The 10,757-nt window shown below is 38.3% G+C and overlaps 2 protein-coding genes across 2 annotated transcripts; both read left to right on the top strand.

Moving 5' to 3' along the window:
• The first annotated feature begins 799 nt into the window (after nucleotides 1-799).
• BST1 (DNAse I-like superfamily protein) lies at nucleotides 800-5,240 on the top strand. Its single transcript, XM_086587058.1, has 10 exons — nucleotides 800-1,179; nucleotides 1,287-1,374; nucleotides 1,955-2,029; nucleotides 2,518-2,605; nucleotides 2,701-2,805; nucleotides 2,979-3,549; nucleotides 3,735-3,928; nucleotides 4,039-4,147; nucleotides 4,645-4,793; nucleotides 4,885-5,240. The coding sequence occupies exons 1-10, from the start codon at nucleotides 1,078-1,080 to the stop codon at nucleotides 5,096-5,098; spliced, it is 1,695 nt and encodes a 564-aa protein (XP_086443184.1). The 5' UTR covers nucleotides 800-1,077; the 3' UTR covers nucleotides 5,099-5,240.
• A 615-nt stretch (nucleotides 5,241-5,855) lies between these two features.
• ACX2 (acyl-CoA oxidase 2) lies at nucleotides 5,856-10,665 on the top strand. The gene is given in 8 exon segments (XM_086587054.1): nucleotides 5,856-6,387; nucleotides 7,621-7,649; nucleotides 7,652-7,735; nucleotides 7,931-8,808; nucleotides 8,913-9,092; nucleotides 9,173-9,339; nucleotides 9,420-9,543; nucleotides 10,073-10,665. Coding segments are annotated over 8 exon segments (2,061 nt in total). The 5' UTR covers nucleotides 5,856-5,944; the 3' UTR covers nucleotides 10,229-10,665.
• The last annotated feature ends 92 nt before the right edge of the window (nucleotides 10,666-10,757 follow it).

The raw sequence follows: 10,757 nt of genomic DNA, 5'->3' as shown, positions 1-10,757 counted from the left end.
AATTCTATTAATATATTAGGAGAGTCTTGGGAGACATAAGTGGGACTATAGTCACACCTAGTTTTGGGGATCAACACTCTCTTTCAGCGGGAGGTGTTGGAAATACACAGGATGAAAGACTAGGACATTTTCATCTATATCTTCTATAAGCTCGAATTTATATGAAGGGTTATAGAATTTTAATATTAAATTTATGAATGTAATCTGAAATACAATACCACCTACTTGATAAATTTGCACTGCCAAGCAAAAAAGTTTTGATAGGAAGCAGTAATATGGTTACAGAGTCTATATTTTGGTTCTTTCAATTCCTCAGAACCACCTCTGATTAGTGTTCCTCCTTTAGTAGTAGAACTCCAATTTTTTTTCTAAAGGAAGATGCTCAAAGAACTGAATGATGCGTAAGATCTTGATTCATCTTTACAGATTAGGATCTTCCTCAACCCTCAATCTAAAACACACAAATGTTCAAAATAAAATAAAATAAAATTTTAAATACTTCTAAAAAGCATAATCTCGAAGTTCTAAACTTCATATTTCTTTTCCACATCAATTTTCACTAGATCTTTGAAATTCTAGCTAATAAAAATAACTAACTACTACCTCTATCTGTATTTCTGCATTATCAAATTGTATTCACATAGGATCTCCTGCATTATCAAATTGTTGAAGCAATAGCGATGATTCAATGAACGAAGCAACATTTGCATTTAAATGGTGGTCTGTTTTTTTGTCTCTTGAACGGTGTGGCCACACCGTTTGGACTTAGTCACAAACGGCATGGCCACACCGTTTGGATATGTGAGTTCCAGTGCCATCCTACGGCTCGTGTGGGCTATATTCACTGTGGGCCCCTGTTAAAGAGCTCCATGCAGTTGTGTAGATTTGACAGGTTCTTATTTCCAACAACTGGGACTTCCGAAGGTAATGGCGCCATACTCTCTGGCTTCTGTTTGAACCACAAGGCAGCAGGAAAAACAAACCACCACAATCCTAAAAACTTCAAGAGATCGGATTTTGGACGATACGACGCCAGCAATATCCAATATATACACATTTTTCTCACTCAAGGAATGAATGTTTATCTCGCCCATGGCCCTCAGAACAAAATCCCAGTTGGACCAAGTTGTTGAAGTGGCAATGCCCACCACACCGGATAAGAATAACAAGAAAAAGAAGGTAGCTTTTTTATGAATACATACATTAATATGACAGCATTAATCAGTTTATCCTATTGATACCATTTTGTCTAAAACCATTTTTTGCCATTTTTGTGGGTGTTGTAGTCTATAATTCCAAAGATTTTTAGTTCCAAAGGTCGAAATGGGAGAGGCTCAGATGAAGAACTTTATCAAGGCAGAGAAGTTGTTGTTGGTATATTTTTTTACCAGCCATCTCCTTTAATCACAATTATACAATTAGCTATGGTGAATTTATATATACTTTGCTTACTTTCATTTCTATTTAAACAGTATAGTACTTGTTATGAACCTTGAAGCCAGTACCTTGGTATACTTAAAATTTAGTTCCAATTCAAGACAATCAATCTGTGTCACACTGTCATTACATACTTAACTTAAACGTAGTAGTCTGATGCCTTACCATTACACTGGCAGCATGCATGGTCTAGATTAAGTACAGTTTATGAGCTTAGGAACATATATACCCGACCGTTGTTGTTGTCAATCGTGGTTCAAAATATTTGTAATTAATAACATATATTTTCGAAGAAACATATATACCTAATGTATGTACTGCTAGCAAGGTCCGAAATATTGATATCAACACATCACACATGTAACAGGTTCCCCAGAATACATGAGTATATATATGATGTTTTAGATCATGCTTCATAGTGTGGTGAAAAATTGTAGGTCCTCCAAAGTTCATCAACTAATTTAAGGTACCATTAGTGTTCATCTTTCTAATGACTCTGTTTTATGATAATCATCAGAACTTGACAGTAGGATTTCTTCAAGAAGAGCTGCTTTTATAGAGGCAGCACCTATTATGAGAAAAAGCTTCTCAGGTGTGTACACCTACCTAACATTTAATTTGAAATGTATTCTTATTGTGTCATACAAATATAAAAGAAGTTAACAAATATTATTTCTGAAATTTCTTAAAGTGAATGCCATATTCATAAGCAAATATGGAGAAGGATGTAATATGATCAGGATGATGACTGGTGCTGACTAAATTAATTTTCATTTTATATGTTGAATCAGTTGAAAAGGTTGAGACTATGAGTGTGATGGTGTGAAACATATGCGCACATCAGCACAAAAAGTCCAAAATTTTCCATATCTGCTATCCCCATGTATACTGGTAGCTTACCTACTTTTAATTACATGTTCTTTGATAATTGGCCTGAGATCTAATAACTTAGTAAAGTAAAGAGGAAAATTGTGAAAGAACAGCAATTTTTTTCTAATTGTAATCTTCAAGATGAAAGTGAAATCTCACAGTAAAGATGATGTACATTCCATATTTTATAAAGTTTAACTTTGTCTGCAGAAAGGCAAGCAAGTACTAGAATAGAAGGACTAAACCTCTCCAGTTTTGATCAGCCCATGAATCCTGGCAATGAAATTCGAGATTACCGGTATGAGTTCTGGTGATCACAGTAATAACTTATTTTCCTTTTGGTTTGGGACAACCTAGCTCCTCTAATCAGATAAACCTTTGGATGTGTTTTAGGATTTTTGTTGCAACATGGAACGTAGGAGGCAAGACTCCTAATAGTGGCCTGAACCTTGAAGATTTCTTGAAGATGGAAGGCTCTGCTGACATTTATATATTGGGGTAGGAAACAATACATTTTCATTCTCTTTTATGCTTTATTTGGTAGAAAATGACTTTCAGTTTTAACAACCATGTAAAATGATTGCGTAGATTAATGGTAGTATCCCCTGAATGGAAGAGCAGAAAAGGGGATTAGAGTAATGACTTGTTTCACTATTTTGTATTTTCTTCAGGTTTCAGGAAATAGTTCCTTTAAATGCAGGGAATGTTTTAGTAATCGAGGACAGTGAACCTGCAGCAAAATGGCTTGGCATTATTAGCCAAGCCCTTAACGGACCACACGAAGATTGTTCTTCCTCCGATTCCAGTCATAGTTCAAGACTGTCAAACAGTAGTAATAGCAGCTCAAGGGACTCAAAGTCTTCAGGTTTCTTTCAAAGGCCTTCTGTTAAAGTCCTTAGTAGGAATTATAGGGTGGATAGTAGCCTTGTCAAAAGTTGCAATTGCACGTTCGACTCACCAAGCTTGGATAAGTATTGGCCTAAAGATTGCAGTCACCAAGCTCACAAACATGATCTTCCACGATCACCTCGTCCTCGTCATGACAACTCGAATGAAGATGATTTTTATTCCATTGCTGGGATACCATCGCCTCCACAAAAGATGGAATATCGTCTAATAACAAGCAAACAAATGGTGGGTCTTTTCCTTTCAGTTTGGGTGAAGAATGAACTGGTGCAACACATAAGCCATCTCCGAGTCTCCTCTGTAGGGAGAGGGATCTTGGGATGTCTTGGTAACAAGGTTAGTTGACAGTTGAATAATTGTTCATTGCACATTGCAAATTAATGACAATGCTTGTGACCAAGAACCAGTATTCTATAATTTCCAAGTACTGAAGTAGTATGCTAACATTTATGTTTCGATGATCACATTATTTGAATCTTTAGTTGGAGTACTAACTGTTCCTTAATCCAATGAATCTGCAGGGATGTATATCTGTGAGCATGTTATTGCATCGAACCACATTTTGCTTCGTCTGCTGTCACTTGGCTTCAGGAGAAAAAGAGGGGGATGAACTAAGAAGGAACTCCGACGTACTTGAAATCATCAAGAGCACACAATTCCAGAAAATTTGCAAGAAACCATCACACCTCATACCAGAAAAGATCCTTGACCATGAGTAAGCTCATTTTGCTGTCGCCAGTGATGAAATTATTCCCTGCTTCTCAAGTTTTCATCTATTTTTAAATGCTTGATGTAACTTGTTATCTTATCTATCAATGGTATCAGCCGAATAATTTGGCTTGGAGATTTGAACTACCGAATGTCTCTAAGTTACGAGGACACAAGGCTTCTGTTGGAGGATAATGAATGGGACGCCCTCCTCGAGAAAGACCAGGTTCTTCTTCCTACTTGTCTCATTACTATCACTATCATAATTTTATTTCTGAATGCCGGATAAACAACATGGTAAGGCATGTATCTTCATGCTAATTCTTAAGTATTAGGATCCATAGTCAATCCTGTTTCATCCAATATTGTAGATTTCGTCCATTGGAAGTGATGACCTGCTTGGGCTATACAATTGTCACTTAGAAGTTAGAACTAATAAATAGATGAACACATAGCTTTAACACAAAAAATAAAAATTGCATACTATACTAGCATACTGCTAAGCAATGAGCGGAGAGGGAGATTGAGAGTGGGAGAGATTGAGAGTGCGTGGACAGGGGAGAGAGATGAAAAGAATAGAAGAGATGAGGACAGACCGAAACCAACCAAACACTTTTTTGTCGGCGTACCCCCCATTCTGCCTAGAACGTTAGCTCCGCTCACTTGACTATCTTACTTGGAGCTAATTTTGGTTTGTTTATTGTTTTACTTTCCTGAGTTCAGTTGAATATGGAGAGAGAAGCTGGGAGAGTTTTCCCAGGGTGGAAAGAGGGAAGAATTTTGTTTGCTCCTACTTACAAATACTCTCAGAACTCTGACTCCTACGCTGGAGAGACCATTAAATCTAAAAAGAAACGAAGAACTCCTGCATGGTATGTTCTGTCCAATTCCCCCTATCTTCAATCTATAATACGTGTAAATAATTCTCTATTGGCAATAATGAGTTGAAACTGGTGAATTCAGGTGTGATAGAATTCTGTGGCATGGAAGTGGCATTGATCAATTATATTATGTCCGCGGGGAGTCAAGATTTTCAGACCATAGACCGGTGTGTGCCATCTTCCTAGCAAAAGTGGAAATGAAAAAGAACAAGTTAAAAAAAGGTTATTCAATTGCAAATAGAAAATTGGAAATTGAGGAATGCATACCTTCAAGACATAGTTTTTGTGAGTTCTGAAGAGAGATACAGCCATGTAATATATAGAAGTAGAAAATGAGAGTTTACATGTAACATTTCTAACTAAATGACTTACTAGTCATTGATAAATCTTTCAATAATTGTACACACCAACCTACTAACAGAAAATCGTTCATTTACATCAAGGCACATGCCCACATGTATGTCAATGCAAACCAACGTTATGTTAAAAGTAGGTCTAAATAGCATTAGCAAAGAATATTGAATTATAACTTGTAGAATTGGAACTCTCACCCCGAGGATATCCTCATAGGGACAAAATCGTTGGATGTGTGATCTAATAGTCCGAAAATCAAAATCAAACTCATATTCTCTCTTTTTTTTTTGTTTTTGATTTTCGGACTGTTAGATCACACATCCAATGGTCTCGGAACTCTCAAAAACAAACTCACATCATCTTCTTTGACTTTTGGCATGGGCTATCACGAGAATATTCTTATAGGAACAAAAGTTTCGAGACCATTAAATGTGAGTTTGTTTTTATTTTCGGACTGTTAGATCACACATCCAACGATCTCGGGACGAATTCCATATGAGGATATCCCTGTCTTTTTTGACCCACTGATCCAGTAGTCACCCCTTATCCCATTTTCATTGAAAGCAGATGATGGGGAACCTCATCGCTATCCCGTTTCCCAACAGACCAACTGCCATTACCCACTCACCTTCCGACACGTGCATATACTCCAACTCACCACGTCAGCTCTCGCGCCATATAATAAACCAGAACTAACTAACTTTAAAGTCCTTGTACGTAACTTCACAACATTTCATATCAACTTTCTTTCTTCATCCTCAAAACCTCCAACAACTCTCTAAAAAAAAATGGACAACTCAAAACCCAAGTCAACTGTTAAAGAAGATGATCTTGTTCAAAGAAGAATCCAACGTCTATCATTACATATAACACCATGCATACCATTGCAGTACCAGAACCATGTTGAGTTAGTAACATGTGCCAGCAAGGTGAAGAACATCATTAAAGTGGACACATCTCTTTTATCAAAGTACATGAGAGGGAAGAACAGAGAGATTCAAGAAAGAGTCTTTGAGTATTTTAACTCTAGACCTGATCTTCAAACACCAGTGGAGATTTCCATGAGTGATCATAGAGAGCTTTGTATGAAACAACTTTGTGGTGTTGTTAAGGAAGCTGGAATCAGACCTTTCAAATATATTTCTGATGATCCTGCTAAGTATTTTGCTATTCTTGAAGCTGTTGGTAGTGTAGATATGTCACTTGGGATTAAGATGGGGGTGCAATACAGGTACTTATTAATTCTCTTAGTTGTTTGTATTTCGTATTGATTGATAAATTAATTGGTATGATTTTTTATTTATTTGCTTGAGATTAATATGGTTGAGATTAATATGGTTGAAATAATGTGCCAAATTTTTATTTTAATTTAGGCAATAAGGTTTCACTGTAGCAAAGACCCTTCAGTTAAGGTTGTCTTGATTTAGGGAAAATGGTTTCGGCTGGCAACACCCTTCGGTTCAGGCCCTGTTGTTGAATTGGGGACACGCCACTCTCTTTTGGGTGTCTACTTGATGAGCCCTCTGTAAAGGCGTGATTCAGCTTTCCTTTACATACACAGTTGAATGGGAACTGGAATGGATGATAGAAGGGACCGAGTTCGGCTTGGGAGCGAACTGCCTACGTATCTTGCTCTCCATTCTGAGGGGAGAGAAGAATCAGGTTTGGCGTAGTTCATAGGAGGGGTATTTATAGATGTTGAGAGTGAATCCTCGCCCACCACGTGTAAAGTGTACCACAAACGTGGGGTCTCGATTAAGGAGGCGTGCGAGACCTGTCTTTATAGGTCTGCTGTGATGATGGGGATTAGTAGTCTGGGCAAGTAGCTTGCGGCAGTGGTCAGTAGCTGGTGGCAGTGATTAGTAGCTTGCGGCAGTGGTTTGTGAAAGTACACCTTCGGTAATGATTGCATATGGATAAGAGATGATGTCATAAGTCGAGGCGTTCTGCGTGAGATCGTCTGTTCGACCTACGTTATCCTGGAGCAAGCTGAAGTAGACCATCTACATGAGGCGAGCTGCTTATGAAGTGAGCTTTGAGGACGTTGACATGAGGTCGGTGTGGTATTTCTGTTTATGCTGGACACGTGTCTAATATTCATTAGATATGAATATTACTCCCTCACACCCTCCAAATACTGGCCTGTAACGTACTGATACATAGTAAGTAGTGGAGTCACTGGTTGGATGATGTAGCTAGTAGTTCTTCATTGTGCAGTACCATGAAGGACTAATCTGCCTTAAACTTGGCTCATGTCAGTAGGAGAGAAAAAATTGGTAGAACGTAAAGTACGTCCATGATGAGTGGTGAATTCTCTTGTTTGTCTGTGTAAGTACAGAAAGCAGACTTCAAGGGGTCATATGATATATATAATTGAAAAAGGAAGAAATGGACCTGCTTTGCTGCGGCTTTCTCCTTGTCCTCCTTTTTTATAGTCATTCTAATGTAGATACTTATTCTGCAGTCTTTGGGGAGGTACTGTGATCAACCTAGGAACAAAAAACACAGAGATAAATACTTCGACAAGATTGACAATATGGAGTATCCGGGTTGTTTTGCCATGACAGAACTTCATCACGGTGAGCTTTCTCTAGACCTTTCTTATTTTTCCTGAAACCTTTTATTTTAGCATTCTACAATTTGATTTGTTCTTCTTTTCCTTTTCCTTAACCATTGATTTTTTGTTGGTAGCTCGGTGATTCACTTCTTTGTCCTTGAAATTAATGCTAAACTTGGGTTGAGGCTAAACTTTGTTGTTTGTTTCCACTTGAAAGGCTCAAATGTACAAGGTCTCCAAACAACAGCAACATTTGATCCAATCACAGATGAATTCATTATTGACACGCCGATTGATGGAGCCATCAAATGGTGGATAGGCAATGCTGCAGTTCACGGGAAGTTTGCAACAGTTTTTGCAAGGCTCTTATTAACCCATGACATCAAAGGCATTTCTGACATGGGTATCCATGCATTTATTGTCCCGATAAGAGACATGACGACACATCAAACACTTTCAGGAGTAGAGATACACGACTGTGGCCATAAAGTTGGCCTCAATGGAGTTGATAATGGGGCATTGAGGTTCCATTCTGTGAGAATTCCTCGAGACAATCTACTTAATCGATTTGGAGATGTTTCCCGGGATGGGAAATATACCAGTAGCCTCCCATCTATTGGTAAAAGATTTGCTGCCACACTAGGTGAACTTGTTGGTGGAAGGGTGAGCCTTGCATATTCTTCAGTTGGTGTCCTTAAGATTGCTCTTACAATTGCGGTACGTTATTCTCTTCTGCGACAACAATTTGGTCCACCAAAGGAGCCAGAGATCAGTATACTGGATTACCAGTCTCATCAGCACAAGCTCATGCCTATGCTAGCTTCAACTTATGGTTTCCACTTCACAACTTCGTATTTGGTGGAGAAGTATTCTGAAATGAAGAAGTCTCATGATGAACAAGTAGTGGCTGACGTTCATGCTCTTTCCGCTGGTCTCAAGGCTTATGTTACATCTTATACAGCTAAGTCATTGAGTGTTTGCAGAGAAGCATGTGGAGGCCATGGGTATGCTGCTGTCAATCGGTTTGGCAGCTTACGAAATGATCATGACATATTTCAAACATTTGAAGGAGACAATACTGTTCTTCTGCAGCAGGTTGGCAAATTCCCTAGTCCATAGGCGTTTCCTCCTCTGCTAGTTTGGGCATGAGAACATTCACATTAAAAAAAATTTGTGAACTTTCTGTACTTTTAATGCAGGTTTCAATTGACCTCTTGAAGCAATACAAGGAGAAGTTTCAGGGTGGGACGTTAGCAGTAACATGGAACTACTTAAGAGAGTCTATGGGTACATATCTTGCTCAGCCAAACCCAGTAACTGCTCGTTGGGAAGGTGAAGACCATTTACGTGATCCCAAATTTCAGTTGGATGCTTTCAGGGTAATTAGTTTCTAACATTCAGTTACCATCATATAAGGAATACTCTCATGCTCACGGTTTTATGTATATTCTCTTTGCAGTATCGAACATCTCGTTTGCTTCAAAGTGTTGTTGGACGCTTACGCAAGCACAGTAAGACTCTTGGAAGCTTTGGTGCTTGGAACAGATGCTTAAACCATATATTGACACTTGCAGAGTCTCATATTGAATCAGTCATCCTTGCAAAGTTTATTGAAGCTGTAGAAAGGTGCTTTTGGGTGACAATTCTCATAGTTGCCATTTTATTTAGTGAACTCGAGTATAATTAGATTCTTATTTCTGTTGCAGCTGTCCTGATGGCAGCACCCGTGCTGTTTTAAAGCTTGTGTGTGATCTATATGCCCTTGACCGGATCTGGAACGACATTGGGACATATCGCAATGTAGATTATGTGGCTCCAAATAAAGCAAAGGTAAGCCACAAACAAATTTGACTCTAATACTACAATATCGGAAAGGGTTATATGACTTATAACTCATGATTACACCCCTCTAGACCAGAGTTGTGCTACATAGTTAGCATAACCAGGCATATCCCAATACATGCACAACATGTGTCATTTCCTAATGATCTCTCCTGATACTGGAAGAATTTTTTGTAATACTATAAAGTACCTTCAAGTAGTAATATAAAATAAAATTTAACTGAGGAATGGACAGACTTGAACACACCCATATTGGATGAATGGATGAATAAATTCATCCTTTCAGCTATCTGGCCCATGAGTTCTCCTAAGTGAATTTATTGGATCTGTTTCCACTAACAATTACATTCATTCTAAAAGTGAGGATCGAATATTCTCATGGAATAGCGACCGTGTTAAAGTGTTAGAGGATAACTAAAATACACAACTCTTGTTTGTGGTTCTGTGTATTTATTCGAGAGTAACCTTTCCCTGGCTTGTTTTTTTATTTTAAAGTACCTTTCTTTTCTATGTGCAGGCAATCCACAAGCTGACGGAGTACCTGAGTTACCAAGTGAGAAATGCTGCCAAGGAACTTGTAGATGCATTTGACCTTCCAGATTATGTTACCCGGGCTCCAATTGGCATGAAATCTGAAGCTTATGCTCGTTACACACAATACATAGGATTCTAGTTTCAAAACGGAAAAAGATGCCAGAGAAGGCTTCTTTTATTTTTCGATAACCTGATGCCAGAGAAGGCTTAGTAGACTGTTAACTGAACTTTTACAGATGTGTTTGTACAAGGTGGTGCTACAGTTGTTCAAGCAGCGATTTTCAACGTACTCACAGGGATGTTATACTTTTGCTTCGGAAGAAAATAAGGGAGGACCTACTAATAAAATAATAAAGACAACAGACATTTGAGAGAGATAATTGCTATACTTCCCGGTTAGGCTTCATAATCCTAGCCAGAGGTTTGGTTAGCACTGTTCATAACGTCAAAATCTACTTGTGTTGTTTCTCATTGTTAACTTGTACAGAGATCTCAACTGTTATATATGGTTCATAAATTGATGCGTAATGTAGTTTGGTCGAGTCCACCTGAATGATAGACTCAAAATTGTTGTAGGACTGAACTTTGAACTTTGATTCCCCTTCTTTCACCAGTTACTACAATAGCTATCTGACACTGAGGAACGTAGGGGGGAAAGAAAAACACCA

Source organism: Coptis chinensis, unplaced genomic scaffold (genome assembly GCF_015680905.1).
Source record: "Coptis chinensis isolate HL-2020 unplaced genomic scaffold, ASM1568090v1 utg1828_pilon_pilon, whole genome shotgun sequence".
In the NCBI taxonomy this organism is placed as follows: domain Eukaryota; kingdom Viridiplantae; phylum Streptophyta; class Magnoliopsida; order Ranunculales; family Ranunculaceae; genus Coptis; species Coptis chinensis.
The sequence above is the reverse complement of the archived record's forward strand: the minus strand, read 5'-3'. Positions and strand labels throughout refer to the sequence as shown.

What these genes read in the sequence shown, in the direction of transcription:
- BST1 (XM_086587058.1), top strand. Translation starts at nt 1,078, where the DNA reads ATGTTTATCTCGCCCATGGCCCTCAGAACAAAATCCCAGTTGGACCAA. An exon ending in AGGCAGAGAAGTTGTTGTTG is followed by an intron (nt 1,375 to 1,954) that starts GTATATTTTTTT and finishes GATAATCATCAG; the next exon opens with AACTTGACAGTAGGATTTCT. An exon ending in TATGAGAAAAAGCTTCTCAG is followed by an intron (nt 2,030 to 2,517) that starts GTGTGTACACCT and finishes CTTTGTCTGCAG; the next exon opens with AAAGGCAAGCAAGTACTAGA.